Source organism: Lissotriton helveticus, chromosome 2_1 (assembly GCF_964261635.1).
Source record: "Lissotriton helveticus chromosome 2_1, aLisHel1.1, whole genome shotgun sequence".
Classification (NCBI taxonomy): Eukaryota; Metazoa; Chordata; class Amphibia; order Caudata; family Salamandridae; genus Lissotriton; species Lissotriton helveticus.
The window spans coordinates 1,594,187,349-1,594,204,796 of record NC_136059.1 but is presented as its reverse complement, the minus strand read 5'-3'; the positions used below and the strand labels follow the sequence as shown (position 1 = coordinate 1,594,204,796).

The 17,448-nt window shown below is 43.8% G+C and overlaps 1 protein-coding gene across 3 annotated transcripts in view; it reads left to right on the top strand.

Moving 5' to 3' along the window:
• The window catches only part of LOC144818798 (phospholipid-transporting ATPase ABCA1-like), a 3,252,877-nt gene that overhangs the window by 218,940 nt on the left and 3,016,489 nt on the right, over positions 1 to 17,448 (top strand). For all 3 annotated transcript variants that reach the window (XM_078676562.1, XM_078676560.1, XM_078676561.1), the window contains exon 3: positions 9,923 to 10,016. In XM_078676562.1, the coding sequence (XP_078532688.1) occupies positions 9,923 to 10,016 (94 nt within the window). The remainder of the gene's footprint in view (positions 1 to 9,922; positions 10,017 to 17,448) is intronic.

The window sequence follows — 17,448 nt, the reverse complement described above, 5'->3', positions numbered from 1 at the left end:
AGGCGTCAACGCCACAGCTATCTTCCCGTAAGTGTCAGGGGGCATTTGCTGCAAAAATGTCCTACTTGTGCCCCCTGGCAACACTGCACACAATAAGTGAAAAAGAAAGTGCACGTATCCCACCAATGTCCAGGCAATATTGGATCACCGGGGTATCCTCGCCAATGTCGCCGCAAGCCCCCCAGGCAGTGTGCATGAGCCCTACACCTGCTGACAGTCCATCATCAACGTGCACTACCAGGATGGCACCCGAAGAAATGCATAGCTCGTTGGCCAATACCAAATGAACCCACCACACACCTCAACTTTACAATCATGCAACTCACAACACAGAAAATGCACAGGTCGCAAGCTCACATACATTATGCACACCCACCAAACATGACAGAACAACTTTCTGTGGGAACCTGGGCCAGCTATGTATATTAGCCATCAACGGCATTGCACCTCAGCCACACAATAGCAGGATGTGGGAAGAGGTGGGGACCAGACATGTGCGAAGGAGGCAAGTGACCCAGGAATGAGAATGTACATAATGCCAAATGTGGCGTGGATGTGATGGTCACACTGCAATATGCTGAACACACACATATCCATGTCGACACACACCTTTGTTGTATGGAGTGTAGTGGACAGTGGACGCAACCATGTCACCCCAGCCAGTGGGGAGGAATGCGGAAATGTAGCTTATTACGTCCCCCCGTAAGTGTGAGCGGAGTGGGCTGGCCTGATGTACGCCAGGCCAGAGTAGGGGGTGTGAATAAAAGGCATGTAACTCTGGGCGTGGTCCTCTTCCAGAATGCCCAACATCTCTGCCAGGGAGGCGCCTCTCACCCCGCCACAAGGCGGTCACCATGAGTGGAGTTGCCGGCGATACAGTGCGGCTGCTGCACCCTGGAACGCTTGTCCCCGAACGAGTCATTCCCACACCTGCGCTCCCAGGCCTCAATGCCCACCTGCTGGGCCCACCACGTGCCGTTGCAAGCTCCAGGCCCGAGGCCTGCAACCCTGGCAACCTGCTACGACCATCACATCCTCATGTAGCTGATACCGAATTGGTCCTGGCAATGAGGCTGTAGCCTTCCACTCCACCATTTGCTGCTTCCGGATAAGATCAAACCTTCCGCATCATGCCCTGGAGGACGCCTTCCACTGTCCCCCGCAACTCTCCGCCACATTCCCCTTTGACATAGATGAGGACCTGCCCAGTCTGCGTGGCCCTACCTCAGTGCACCGCAAGTCACCGTCCCGTGGCAGGCTGCCTGTGCCGGCCGCTGTGCATCTGGGGCCACTAACTCTGTGCTGCTCAGATCCAGGACACCTTCTTCTGAGAGTTTGGATGGCCTCTGAGGCAATGGCCTTGGGGTCATCAACGCCATGGGTCTGGGGCCCTGCACTGTCCGCTGCCTCCGGCCTCAACTGCGGACCACCAGGGCTCACACATCAAATCGAGTCCTGCCAGATCCAGACGTCGCATCACCACAGGAAGCACATTCCACCATCGCCAGGACCACCCTCCAACCGCCATCTGCCAGAGTCGAAACAGTGGTACTAGAAGACTGACGGAGTTGCTCGCACCTGTCGTGGACGCCATCTTCTGCCTGATCCCCTGCTTAGCACTCCAGGTGCCACTGACTCAGTGCACTGCAACCCATGGACCTTTACTGATTGTTTTTTGTGATGTGGAGAGGTTGCGCAGCAATGTCACCTCTAGCAGTGTGGGAGACCTGGGACATTGTTGAGGGAGATGATGCAGGTCTAACACACCCCACTGCATCTGCATCAGGAATATCTTGAAGGGACACAATCTTAGACTTTTTCTACACATGAGCACGCTCAGCTCTGGTGCCCCAACCGCAGTGCACTGCTACTCACGGACACTTCTGTTTGCATATTGGACGACCTCTGTACTTGCTTCGGCTACCTCCATGTTGCTCAGCAGTTGACCCTGTTATGCTGGTGTTATCTGTTTCCGTCTTAATGGTGTTCACTGATCAAGTTGTTGCCAGCACCAACCACTCTGTGTGGGCTGACTTACACTCACACCGCACACATCCAGCACAGGCGTCACTGTACATGTGGCCCTGCCAACAAAGGTGCCGTGCGCAGATGCCCATGGCCAGTTCAACATAATATTTGAATGTGTCCCTGTGGTCTTGTTGTATGCATGAAGGCCCTGGGCCCTACAACATTGCATTGTGCTGTGTACAGTGGGTGCAGACATGTCACCGCAGGCACGATATTGGAGGTTTGACATGTAGCTTTGTCATCATCCACTCAGTTCATAAGGGGAGTGGCCTGGGCCATCGTACGCGGAGCCAACGTGGGTGTGTGACTGCTATTTGCCTGCCCATGGGTGTGGTTCTGTACCGTGAATATGCATTTTCATGCGTCTCTATGGCAGTGTGGGTCTCCTTTGTGGGGTGTAGGTGGGCCCGGAAGGATAATAGACACCAACGTATGTGATCTAGTTCGCCTTCCATGGGTTCTGACCCCACCCACACCTGTTCGGCCACCTCCTTTTGGCATGCTGACACCTGGCAATGGGGTGCTATGTGTGGGTGGGTGAAGTGTTGTGCGCCAGCTGTTCTTGCGGGTGTTTCCTGCTGTGTGGTCTGTTGCAGGGTCTGTGTTCTCCTCTAAGTAGTTTGGCTGCCCAGGTCCTCCTGGTGGGTTGCGTGGCATGTCCATGGTCTGTTGTAAGGCGTCAGTGTCGTAGGTGTGGTGGTCCTCTCCGGCATCACAGATGTGTTGTCTTCTGTGCTCTGCTGGAGGTGTTGTGTGCCCCTCTGCAATGTGAAGGGGAGATGCATGTTGACATTGTGTTCACATGTATGTTTGCGCATTGTATTGTTTACATGCAGACTGTATGACAATGTAAATGACTGTTTGATGGGTGCTGAATATTGCTTGCGGACAGTGTACATTTGGACTACATGACGGATGTGAGGTCATACGAGTACATTTCCATTTCACATTTTACAGCTCTGTCAGATGTAGTAGGCATGTTACTGTGAGTGGGCAGAGCCACTTGTGTCCTCTGATCTGCAGTGTCGGGTTTGCGCATTGTACCTCATTGTCATCAAAGTCGGTGTTCTGTTCTTGCTATCTGTGTGTGCTGCAGTGCGCCACGGGGATCAGGGACATGATCCAGGGTAATTGTGGGTGTGCAGTGTGCTACACCTCGTTGTGCATGTGTGCCATTGTGCCCATATCTCCCATCCCCCCAGTCCCTGGTAGTTGCTCACCCTGTTGATGTTGTGTCAGGTCCTCTCGAGCTGTGTCTGTACTCCCTACTCCTTGCACCATTTCCACACTGATGACTGTGGCCTCAGTTTCCTACAGCTCCTCCTGTGGTGCAGGACTCCCACCTCCTGTCGCTATTGGCTTTGGGCTTGTGCATGGTTTAGGTTGTCATATCAATTATCATCCTCGGCACTCTGACTGCATTCTAGGTGGTCTACTTGTGGGTCATTTGATTGTAGTGTTCTGTCACTTCCGTGACGCTGATCTGGTTTTGCTGCGGACTGCACCCCATCTTCCTCTCCCTCTTCTCCTTGGCTGTCCCCGTTGTTCCTTGCTGGTGGTCTGTAGGGGTTGTGGGGTTCGGTTTGGCCTCTTCACTCGGTCAGGGTGCATCCATGTTGCTAGACGCTTTGGATTGTTTCTGGTGTGTTGTATCTGTAGTTTTTATGGTGTATTTTCCCACCAGATGTGTGGGATTTGCAGGCCTGTCGCTGGTTTTTGCTGCTTTTTGTACTGCGATTGGCCTCATCGCAAGATTTGTTAGTTCGCATTTTGCATTTTTGCGGTGTGGCATTGATTTCAACAAGGACATTTGATATGTTATCTGGAGACTATCTCATGGTACCACCGTGTTGAAAATGCTTGGTTAACATGGCGTAATTTTCCAGCTATAGACTGTGATGTTGGGAGTTGCGTTAAGTAACTTGTGCAATGGTTATCACGCATTTTTGAGAATATGCCCCACAGTGTGATAGTAGGCAAATAATTATTTCACAGTGGTTCCTTTTCTCTCATCCTCATATGAGAGCACTTTGAGATACATCTGTTTTGGTTGTGCGCTGCACAAAAGTCAATAACGGTAGTGTTGTTCTAACTGTAGTCATGCCCTAGGCCACATATGGAGGCAAAAGACAGATGGCTTTCCTTTTGATTCACTAGTAGCATTGTTGTAAGGGCAGTGTTGATGGGGACATGAATGTTACTAAGTTTGTGATTGCAATCTGTCACTTCTACTAATTTGACACTCGATGCAATTGTATAGTTTAAAATGTGTAACTGAAATGCATAAAGTGAAATGTGTAGCAAAGAGCACATTATACAGAAATACAATGTTTGGAATTTTGATGAGTATTGGTTACACATGTACTGGAATCTCTGAGCCCAACAAAAGCAGACATCTCCACCTCCCAAAGCCCTAAAAGTCAGTGCTGCTCCCGGCGACCCTGCAGGAGGCAGGAACCCTCAGAAATGGAAAAGCAAATTGTTTTGACATTCTCTTTAAAACCATTTTTTGTCATAGTTTATTTTTAAAACCACTGAAGTGCTACAGACAGGACATGGGACTGGCCCATCTCCAGCAAAAATGCCGGTCCCTAGCCGTAGTGATACTGGGCACACCCTGCCATCCAACTGGGAAAATGCCTGATACCTCGGAGCGCCAGCTCAGGCTTAAACCCAGCAATAGTTCACTGCCTAACCCATTTTGCAAGCAAGGTTATTGCTCTAAGGAATTAAGGTAAAGGGCTGGGAGTTACAACTGTCAATGTTACAACAGTCGCTGTCTGGGAAACAAAAAATCATTCCAATATGTGAGGCTCCCAAAAATTCAATATTGCCCACTGTCGCAGAACAGGGTAGAAAAATGTTACTAATTGGAACAATATTTGTCAAAAAACATAAGTGGGATGTTAGAGGTCTTTCGATAGACTGGCTTCCTCTAATATGAGAAATCTACAAACCAGGTTTCGTTTGTGTACTCCAGCATTTTACTGCTACTACGTTTACTGTTCTGTAATCTTGCACAATTCTAATGCATGTACTTGTAATCTTGGCCCAAAAGAATATTGTTAGAACTGGCGTGCCTGGTGTGGTTTCGACTCACTTTTTGCCTTCTAGTGGAGAAGTGTGGCTCACTGGTTAGAGGAGGCAGACCCTGAAGCAGAGGTCAGACCCGGGACCAGGGTTCAATTCCCGACGCGGCAGGGTCTTGAGGCCAATTATCCACGGACTCGACAATTCTCGCTTCGGTGCCTACTCGAATCACGGGTTCACACTCTGCAGCTCTGGGCATTAGCCTGCTTAATCTCCACTATGGCCCCCCCGTGGCGGGATGCCTGGCTTTCACCTTGGGGATGCCCAGTACGGGTATCTCACAGGGAAAAGCCAGGACGGGTTCCCAAGGCAAGCGCCGAGATGCCTACGGGTAATCGAGTGCTATATAAGAACGCATAATAATAATAAAATAACTTCCTGTTTTGCTAACTTCAATTTTTGCTTGCTTTAGGATTCTGGGCACTTTACCACTGCTAACTAGTGCTAAGGGGAGGCGCAGCGTGTGCACAGTAAAGTGCACGGACATACCTGGAGGCTGCGGGAGGACTCGGGAGGCGGCGGCCACACCCCCTTGCTACCGGGGGATTCAAACCAGACCTCGCGTCTCCCGCTTTGCGGGAGGCGCAGCGTGTGCACAGTGAAGTGCACGGACATACCTGGAGGCTGCGGGAAGACTCGGGAGGCGGCGGCCACACCCCCTTGCTACCGGGGGATTCAAATCAGACCTCGCGTCTCCCGCTTCGCGGGAGGCGCAGCGTGTGCACAGTGAAGTGCACGGACATACCTGGAGGCTGCGGGAGGACTCGGGAGGCGGCGGCCACACCCCCTTGCTACCGGGGGATTCAAACCAGACCTCGCGTCTCCCGCTTTGCGGGAGGCGCAGCGTGTGCACAGTGAAGTGCACGGACATACCTGGAGGCTGCGGGAGGACTCGGGAGGCGGCGGCCACACCCACTTGCTACCGGAGCCTATTTCAGACAGCCCTCACTTCCGGCCCTGCGGGACGCGGGCGAAGCCCGGGCAAAGGGTGGGCCCTCTACGGCCCTCAGAGGCCAGAAGAGGACGGGACGGGCCACCCCACCTGACTTTTCCATAGGAGGAGGTATAGAGATGCACTTTATTTATTGGCTTTTTGGCGTATTGTATACAAAATATGTCCATCTGGGAGGAGCTCAATGCCCTGTGTGGCACCAAGTATGTTCCGGATGCATCAACCCCCCCTATTTTGGGCAGTAATTTAGACAATTCAAACGGCACTCCGCGGGACCCACCTCTACCCTCAAATAAAGACAAAACTCAAGCCAATGCACTGCCTCGGGGCCTCAAAATAAAAAGGAAGCATGACGGGGCAAATGCTAATGAGAACCAACCCAAAATCCTAAAATTGTGCACCAGCCCTACATCATCTCCCTCTAGCCCAACTACATCAATGGTGGATTTGGCTGCGGATAAAATAAATGATTCTGTATCGTCCTCCCAACCAACTTTACTGGCTCAGTTCGAGCAACTGTTACTATCTGCCATATCGCCTCTGGTTATAAAAATTAATGATCTGGGGGACAGGCTGACTAGCATTGAGAATATAATCAATAGGAATTTTCCACCTACCAATAAGATGGCAATACCCATTTGCCCTAATCCTCCCATTACCCCCGAAAAGTTTAAGTCAATTTCACATAAGAATGTCCAAGCTCAATCACTACCACTTAACACACTTATCGCATCAGGCCCTAAAGTAGCATTAAAACCCGCGTTAACAAATCACACAGTGGCCAGAGCCGATCCAGAAAGAATGCCACGTATTAATTTTCCTCCTGTAGCCGCCCCATATGTGACTGTCCTCTCTGGGGTCCCTGCACTTAGTCAGGGAAAACATGAAACACATCAGGACCTGTTAAATAAGGTTATTTTTTGGCTACAGGACAACAGACCTTTGCCACCTGACCTAGATGGTGGAATCCTGAGCGTCAGGAGGGTGGGGTGGTTAGGTACGCTGCCCAAAGACACCTCTGGGGACCTGGTGATAATTAAATTTAAGAATAGGAACATCGCCCCCTACTTACGATTTTGTCAGCCCAAAGAAGGAGATGGCCCCATCTGCATTTGGGACTTGTATGACTTCTATCCGAGCTTCCTACACATCCCGTTACTTAGATCAACGGCAAAGAAATACAACTCCTGGGGAAGGGGATCTTGTGCACCTACCGCCACTAACCTCCTAGCCTCTAATAGATTTGAACCACTGTTTAAAAATCGTATTTTCTGAGAACCAACTATAAAGAGGCCACCCATGAGTACTAGCTTAAATGACACGGTAGTATCCAATTTATAAAGCCTTATTGTATTTCCAGCTGTTGCATGACGAACTATGTGTGGCTACCATGGTTGGTTTTTTAAAGAGTGTTTTTAGGATAAGGAAAAGTTTAACGTGCCCATAAATCCATTGTATTAACAGTTATTTTGCTTTTACTGAAATATAATGTTATATTCTGTGTACATTATGTATCGATTTCTGATAAATGTTGCTTTTATGATTTTTAAATTTACAAAAATCGAATAAAGCTTTTCAAACTAGTGCTAAAGTGCATAGGCTCTGTACTAAAAATACGGTAACATTGGCTTATCCACAATAGGCATATTTTTGTTTACTTAATAGTCCCAGGTAGAGTGCACTATATGTGCCCAGGGCCTGTTAAGTAAATGCTACTAGTGGGTTTACAGCAACGATTGTGCCACCCACTCCGTAGCCCTTTAAACATGGCTCAGGCCTGCTACTGCAGAGCCTATTTGTGCAGTTTTATACTGCTGTTTCGACCTGGCAAATTAACCTTCTTGCCAGGCCCAAACCTTCCTTTTTATTACAAATATGTCACCCCTAAGGTATGCTCTAGGCAGCCCTATGGGCAGCGTGCAGTGTATTTAAAAGGTAGGACATGGACATTTGAGTTATACATGTACTGGTAGTGAAAAAATGCTAAATTAGTTTTTCACTACTGCAATGCCTCTCTCTCCCATAGGTTAACATTTGGATTGCCTTAAAACATCTTTAAGTGTCATTTCCAATAGGGAAAAGGTAGAGATTGGAGTTTGGTGTCTCTGGGCTCATAATTCTAAATCACAACTTATGGTGAAGTCGAATCTTAAATTGTAAGCCTGAAAATGACACTTTTAGAAAGTTAGCTTTTTTTACTTTAACCATTCTGTGCCTCTGCCTGTCTATAAATACATGTCTGGGTTGGGTGACAGCTGGCCTTTGTCCATTTTCTCTAGGCAGTCACGCAAAGGGAGCTGGGATGTGACATTTGCATCCTGATGGCCCATCACCAGGCTGACGGGCCTTCGTGAGGTAGGTTGGGAGGGTGCAGCTGGTACTTGCACCTGAATAGGGCTGTGCCTTTCCCTAAACAAAGAGCTGCCTACCCCCTACCCCTGTAGTGATTCTGGAGCCAGGGTAGGGAAGGCAGGGGTCTTTGAAGTCCCCCTCACTTCGAAGACACATTTGGGTATAAGTACTGGATCCTTAATACCACCAAAGCAAAACGTTGCTGGACCAAGGACATGCTGCATGTAGGACGGCCCCTTTGCTACCTGCATTGGTTGTTTTGGCCTGCTGATTGCTGTGCTGTAGGAGGGCCTGCCACTTTTCTACCTGCTCTGATGTGTTTGCCTGCTGCCTGCTGCTTCTTGCCTGGGAATGAGAAGGACTGGACCTGTTCTCTACATCCTTGAATCCAAGTGCCTCCTGTTCTCTAATGTCTCAGGGTCACAAAAGTCTTCTTGCAACTCTGGTGGTGTTCTAGACTCTGCCATCTGTAAGTCCTACCCTTGCCTGAGGTGTCCCCTCCAGTCCTGGCCCTTAGAAGTGGGTTCTGCCGCTGTTTTCTGCAAAAAATGATGCAGTGACCCCTTTGCATAGATTAGAACTGATCCAGTGCCCTCTCGCACCAACACAGTGCCGCTTAGACAACACCATAATTACAAACTACGAGGTTCAACAACAACGCAGCACTTGTCCTAAGACACCGCTGCAAGGGTTGACTTCGGTACATTAACCTGACTGCGTGAATCGGAACCTTTTAGAGTTATTGACTTCTAAGCACTGCTTTGAGATTTAATTTTTGGAAACTCATATCATGACTTCTACTTGTAGGATTCTTGTCATGTTGTTCTTCGTTTAATCTGATAAATATTCTCTGTTTTTCTAAACTTATGTTGAGTCTTTTTGTGATGTTTTCACCCTGTTACTGTAAGTTAAGTGCTGCACAAATACTTAACATATTGCCTCTTACCTTAAGCCTGACTGCTCTGTGCCAAGCTTACAGAGGAGGTGCACAGGTTAATTTAGGTTGTATATCTGACTTACGCTGACTAGGATTGTGGCTCCTGCTTGAACAGGGTTTATACTCTGCCAACCAGAATCCTCAATTTCTAACAAAGATGAATTGCACTTTCTTTTTATATGCCAATTTTTTGTTAACCTGAGAAAATGTTGACTTAAATCTTTAGTAATAAAGTCTAGAGCCCTGATTTAGAAGGAAGGCTGTCAGCATTATTAAATGTTGCCGATTTGTGGAGGGATTAGATTTAAAAAAAAGAAGACAATGTTAACACGTACGCAGTGGCACATATGTCCTGCTCAGTTCTGAAAAATAAAATCTGTTTTTGTGTATGAATAAGTGGGCTATATCTCCTCCAAAGAGAGCTTAGACATTGGCTTGAATATTTGTGTCCATAGAAATTGCTGTATAAGACTATCTTTCTAAAATGTTTACTTTAGCGGCAGTCTATCATTTGAGGTACTCTAATGTGCGCTTTTAATCTATACATAATTTATGTTTTACAGATTCGATTATTGGTGGAGTTGTTGTGGCCTCTTTTTCTGTTTTTCATTCTTGTCTGGGTTCGATCAACAAATCCACCGGTCAATCAAGAACAATGTAAGTTCCTCTAAGTTCCTTAAAGCCTTTTCCATTGTTTACAGAAAAAGTGTTAATATATAGATCAGTGTATGGATACATTAATTTGTAATTTCCAATAACATATTCAGTTAAAAGAAAGAGAAAAGAATGAATAAAGTAAATCAGCAGCTACTGATCAATAACAGTATAGTCATACCTAAACAATGTGATAGTGAATAAATAAAAACAATAATCTGAAATAATTAAATAAAAAATGTCTGATGAAGGAAAACAGGTTCTTGATAGAAATGTAAAAACTTGTTAGTCATGTTTGCCGTTAACTAAAACTGCAAACTAAATCCTGACTGCCGTCCACCTAGACACCCATATTTCTTTAAAACTCACCAATACACTCACATAATACCATCTGTTACCTTCACATACATTATGATCTCCTATTTGGACTGAAATTTACAGTAGTTGCACATAATTAGCAATGCGTTTATAATAAGATTAGTCGAACCAAGAAAACAAAAATTGCTTTTCCTTGAAATAGTATAGAGTTCTGATGTACTAAAAACTTTACGAAGAGAATATCTTTCTTCAGAATATATTTTGGACATATATACATTTAAATATTTGATTGTTTTTGTTTCCTCTATACCAAGACAAGCCGGTTCACTGGTTTGATGTCTGTGCACAGCTACCCCACCAAATTTTATCTAACGCATAAACCTAAGAAATTTAAGTTTAATCTTTGAAGTTGGATTAGCGTAAGTTGTGATGGGACGCATGAGGATAGTTGGGCATAACTATTATTATTGTATTTACAAAATACAATTTTCTTTATATGAGTCATTTCCAATTTCCAGGATTTTGCTCTTACTTTTTTATTTTAAACACCCCAGAGCTGGGATGTATTCCAGCCAATTCCCTCCCAAGGACCCATGTCACATTTTTAATAATTTCAAGAAATATATCCAGTTTAGAGAACACTTGGTCTGCAGGGGAGTCAAATATTCCTCCTTGGTTATCCCTTTTCAACATTGGCATAATTAAAGATGATGGTTTCCTCTGCAAAAATGTGTAGAGAAGCCTGCGAAACACCCATAACTCATAGATTTAGACTTAAAGGTGGCCCACTGAATAGTGAGGGCATCTTCAACTGCAGAGGCCTATGTTACGCATATTTTTCTTACCGACCCAATGTCAAACTATTTATAGTTGCATATATTTCAGATACATTCAACAGTTTATTGGGTAACTAGTGAATAACCATACACTCCTCCTCCCCTTCAGCAAAAAGAGTGTCACAGATGTAATTCAAGGGCAAAAATTATTCCAACACTATTGGCATCTCAACAATCAAAGCCTGCCCATCGTGAACAAATACAAATATTTGGGATGCTGGCTAGATGACAAGGAAGGTCATCTAATACATTTAAATTAATTAAAATTAAAACTAGCCTCGTCGTAATGCTCCTTTCAAACAAATCTCAAGAATGCAAAAAAAGAAATTTTGAATGCTGTTTAAAATACTTTCTGCCTAACTAGTGCGAACATTGTCATACTGGTCAGAGGCCTTCCCGGGAACACTACGGGCCTTTTAAAACAACTCACAGAGTGCAGTTTTCAGAATTCTATTTAAATTACTGTGTAATACCTTGCCAGCTCACATCAGGATGGAATTTGCATTAAGGGACCAACTGATCACACAGAAGTCCTGTATAATAAAATATCTGCACTCTACAAGGATAGCATTGCATGGGTCACTGAAAAATCTTATCTAGCTTGAAATTTCGAGCCCCAACAGCGCACGCCATTCAAATGTTTGGACACACGCCATCTTTGAAGCACTGTGGCAAACAGGCTCCGCAGAGCTGTGGAAGTCAAAACTACTGCACCCACTGTCCAAACAGCTCTGAACAGAAAAGTAAAAATTAAATCCTTTGAATCTGATTACAAGGCATTTGCCAAAAGAGAACACGCTCACCTGGTCCTCATCGGTTATGCTAGAAAAGGTCCCTAAAAGTATATCATGGAACCATTTTCACCCTATTACAAAACAAAATACCTGCAGCTCCGGGTGGGTTCCTTTTAGTCACTAGACTTATCTCCTCCATAGACAGCGCAAACTGAGTCTAAAACATGCCGATTATGTGGACTATTTCAGGAATCAATAAACCACCTGCTCTGCATATGCCCCAGCCTCCTTCTTTAAGATTGCAGAAGATTTCTTCGGCACCTGTGGACTAATGAGGTGTTATGGACATTACCATCTGAAGTCAGCCACTTATTAAATAATGTGAAGCCTCAAGTGACTACCAAATGTATAACATTATCAGGTATTACAGACAAACAAATAAGAAATAATCCAGAATCACAAAAAGAAGTAGCGGCTTAATCTCAAACCTCCTTAGTACTAAAGATAACTCTCACATAGGCAAGAAACATGAGATATTTCCTATTTCTACTCAGAGTACCAATTTTTTATTATTGCAGTGTGGAGAGAAATAGAAAGCTTTTACATGTTCCAATGGTGAAGATTGTTACTACTTGTATTTTAATATCACACAGCCGTAATTTTACCCAATGACCACTTTATTAGGTCCTAAGCTGCTTATCAAAATGCATTTTAAATTATTAACAGTACCACCATTGATTGAAACTGTATGAAGATGTCTGGTTTTCCTGACTAATCGTCTACATCGCTGTAAATATCATTATCATTATTTTAATTCTACCTGGTACTCGCACACTTTGATAGATCTGACTGTCTAAATAAAGTATTTGAATTTGAATGTGATGATCATATTCTTCAAGTGCCCATTGTTTACATGTTCTGCACCACATCATAGCTCAAGTAATAGTCCATAGAAGAAAAATGTCAGCTTACCATGATAAAGCACACTTTGATTGATATCTTGTATTGGTCCTAGATACATCAATCATTAGAAATATCGACCATTTTGAGTAGGGTGCAATACAGTCAGGACTACTACGATTATGCAGTAGAGAAAGACCAAATATTGTTGCAGGACTGACTAAATTATGTGGTCAGAAAAGGCTAATTATAACTATAAGGCATATCGAAGCACATTTTCCGAAAGTATTACTTTATTATTTTTACACATACTAACAATGATAAAGCAAAGCTTTCACCTCCTTAGTACTAGTTTAACACCTAAATACAGCAATGATCAACATAAAAGGTATCCGTTAACCTTTGTGAAGGACCTTCGACTACGTGGCAAACATGATTTGCGTCAATTTTATTAACTTTTAAACGGTTTGAGCTGAAAACAAAAATGTTGTTAGTTAAAATTTGCAGAATATGCATCAAATGATGGATTATTTGGGAAATGTAGCATGCAAAAAATGTTGCAGCTACAAAATCACTTAATGCCTGTAGCTTTGAGTGTAATATTTTTATAGAGAAAGAAAATATTTAGGGCCATACATTTTTAGCGCCAGGATACTTTCTTAGTGATAGAGCGCGTTATAAAAGCCTTTATAACATAACATAACATATGTAGGTAATTGCCAAATACCGAATTCTTAATACCGAATTTTACCGATTCGGTATTAAGAATTCAGTATTTGTGATGTAGGTAAATATTCGGTAAAAAATACTGAATCATTAATATTCCTTATTACCGATTCGATAAGACCAATTTGGTAATAAGGAATACCTACCCACTCATTCCCATGGGCTTGGAGGCCAATAGGATTGAATGTGAAGACATTCGGTATTACCGATTTGGTATTACCGAATTGGTAATACCTGTTTTTTTTAAGGGCGCCCCTGAAATGTGCATGTGTGCACATGTGGCACACTTGCATGCCCTAACGGTGACATTTACCAAATTTCACCCATACCAACCGGTATTTGGGCCACCTACATCGGGCCCATAGTCTCTTAATTGACCTCCTCACACCATAAAGCGAAGTCTGCAATTTGTGGGGCAAGACCCCCAGGGGGGCAGTGGAGTGCTGGAAATGAGGTCGCACATTTCCAGACCTCAAATTCTTCCTGGAATCCAAAACAGGTGCTCTTCCTTTTGGAAAAAGACAACTGTTCGGGACGCTTCATACTGATCATTAATGTGCTTCAGCTGAAGGTAATTGAGTCTCCTGTGCTGTGAAAAGAAGAGGCCGGGCAGTCAGGTAAAACAATCCTTTGTGCCAGAGTGCCTGCTTGCCTGAATGAAAATCAAATGTGTGAGTTAATCTGCACATGTAAAGGATGCTTGGGAGCGGTTCTAGCCTTAATTGCTCGAATCATTTCAAGCATTGTGATGGCTTTGTTTTTTTTTGAGTGGTAGTACGAAGAATTAACAACTGGGATGTGAAGTGCATGCTTTTATTTATATTTACACAGCGCATAGTACCCCTAAGAAGGTGTTGAAGGAACAGTTATGCCAAAAATGTTTTTTTTTAATTGCATTACTTATGGTCAGGTATTACTAAAATTGACATTTTGGAAGTTCCATTTTATCCTAAAACTATTTGCACATTTTGTAACAGTCTATCTTATGTGTGTAATGCAAGTATAAAATAATGACATACATTTACTATGCTTGCTGTCACAGGCTGTGACCTTGTAGCACTAAAATTACACCAGTCACTATTCTCCATTGCACCAACCAAATGTAATTCTGTGGCTCTCTGGTTACACACAAATCTCGGCAGAGCATTAACTAATAGAGGTTTCATAATGTACTACAATGCATTTCCCACTGAGTAACAATCTTTTTAAAATATATTTTTCATATCAGCTACCCAATAATTTATATGTACCTACCTGATGGTGAAAGACCTAAAAAAGTAACAAAATATTTTGGGGCTGATTTTTGAGAAGCATGTGCCCCCGGACCATAATGTTTTTGAAGCTCCGGCGGCACAGCATCTTAAAAATCAGCCCGCAAAAATTATATGTTGATTCAGCACATGACAGCCTGTAAATTACTTCTCACCTTAAGTATCTGGTTCTACATCCAGATGTGTGCAATCAATGGTTAAATCAGTCATATACACAAAGAATACAGCAGGGGAGTTGAAGAATGCTTCTTACCTACTACATTTAAGGCAGAAGTGAAATCAACAAAGCAGGATTTCACTTCGATTTGTGCAGTCAGTGATTATGTACCAACAAAGAAAGTGCATTGTCTGTCCAAAATGAAACATTTTTGTAAAAATCCTGTTTGCATGAAATGCATTCGTTTTTAACATAGGCCCAAGTCTCATCACTGCCCAAAACGTTTCTTGCAAGTAATTTTTCCCTCTGCATCTGTCATCGAAATGAGCTGAAAGCTATTCGCCTATCAAATGAGCAATGCAAAAAAAAAAGACATTTTGTTGAGTCCAGTACAAGAACTTTAACAGTAACATTGCAGGAACAGAGATATGCATTTTTGACTACAGACAGATAATCAGCATTATAGTTATAAATGCATATCAACTATATAAATAAGTTGAGCAGATATGGCAAAGTAGTATCAAAAATAGAAAGAAAGGGATGAGGGAGAAGAGCCAGTGGGATACAGGGAGAAAATAAAGAACAAGGCTTAGAAATAAAGAAACAAAAGTGAAACCTTTAATACAGCAGTTAGAAGATTAAATAAGTAAATATCATAAGTGAAACAGGTTATACGATCAACATTTAAGAAGGCGGAGAAAAATCGATTTCCTTAGCAGTGTAGTTACTAAGTGGCTTCCATAGCTGATGGCGCTTAAAGGAGATGCTCAACGAATCCAGTTTGTAACTATCAAGTCTATGATGATAATATACCGAATTCCACCCCCCTGTTAGAGTAATGTTCTCTGAGGATTTCCAATTAGAGGTAATAACAGAAATTGCCATAGAAAGCAACAGATCAACCGATTTCTCAAGGAGTTTGTGTGAACTCCAAACTCCATGCAAGCCACTCAAAAACGGTTAGTCATATGGCATAGGTAAGGAAATCTGGGTAATCGCTCCAATGCGAGACCATATTGAGAACCAAAAGCAATGTTTATGTAATGTTTGGTTTCTTTCACCTTTCCAGGATAAAGAAATTATGTAATGTTTCAGAATGTTATTGAATAAAGATAAAAGAAAGGAGGGAGAAAGGTATTGGTTGTGTGCAATGTACTCCCGCAGTTAGGGAAATATTATCAAGAAAGTATAGTCTAACACAACACATCTCCCATGGAAACTGTGGTTGAACTGTGCCACTGCAAGTGACCATTGCAGTGCCGGCTTGTTAAGGAAATTAAGCATTAAGCGATCCCTCCTGTTTAGAATGCTTTATTAAAATTGTATAGGTACCGCAGTTAGACAAAATATATAAGCACTTCAATTCAAGCAGAAGTAATGGACAAATGAAAACAAAACAATCGATGGCTCCATTAATCAAAAGTGAGCAAAAGGAAAATCTGAATATAAAGCCAAAATGGGTTAACCATGTATAAACTGATTGATTAAAACTAGATACCCTTAAATGAAAAAAATAAGCATTTTACCAAAGCAATTGCATTTTAGATTTTCTTAAGAAGAAAAAAGAGAGAAAAAGGGAGAAGGAGAAATCGGGGGGAGGGAGGGGAAAATAATAAAAAAAACGTTTTAACCTGCTAAAGTATTTAACATTTATGGTGGTTCATAACTGATAACAATGGGTGTGGGCTTAGCACATTGTCTGGATAGGAAAGTCTTATGTGGTAGCCATAGTAGATCCTTTTAAATTAATAAAGGAATAGAGGTGGCATATGCAAGATCCAGTCTAAGATGATGGCATAATTATTTCCAATCAATTAATCAGGTGTTTGTTAAGCGTGACTACTCACCCGTAAGGGTCTCAAGGAGCTGGGGGCTGGGGTGGTCGCAGGTTCCAGTCCATCATGGAGGGGGTCTGTCGAAGAGCCAGGTTTTGAGGTTTCTTGCGAAGATGGGGAGTGATGTTGTCTGTCTGAGGTAGAGCGGAAGGGCGTTCTAGGCTCTGGCCGTGTGGAAGGAGAAGAAGGGGCCTCCTGATCTGGCCTTTCTGGTGCCGGGACCACAGCGTAGGAGAGATGGGCTGATCGTAGGGTCCTTTGGGGTGCGTGGAATTTGAGTTGGCTGTTCAGGTATGCTGGTCTGGTGTCATGGAGGGCCTTGTGAGTGTGGGTTAGCATCTTGAAGGTGACTCTAGCTTCGATGGGGAGCCAGTGGAGTGTGCACAGGTACTGGGAGATGTGGCAGTGTCTTGGCAAGTTGAGGACCAGTCTTGCGGTGGCGTTTTGGATGTTTAGTAGGTTGCGGGTGAATTTTTTGTTTATTTCGGGCATAGAGTTCATTGCTGTAGTCGAGCCTGCTGGTGACCAAGGCGTGAGTGATGGTCTTTCTGTGTTTGAGGGGTGTCCATTTGAAGGTCTTACATAGGAAGGTGTGGAAGCAGGAGGACGAGATGGAGTGATTTTGAGCTCTGAGCCCTGGATGATTCCCAGGCTGTGT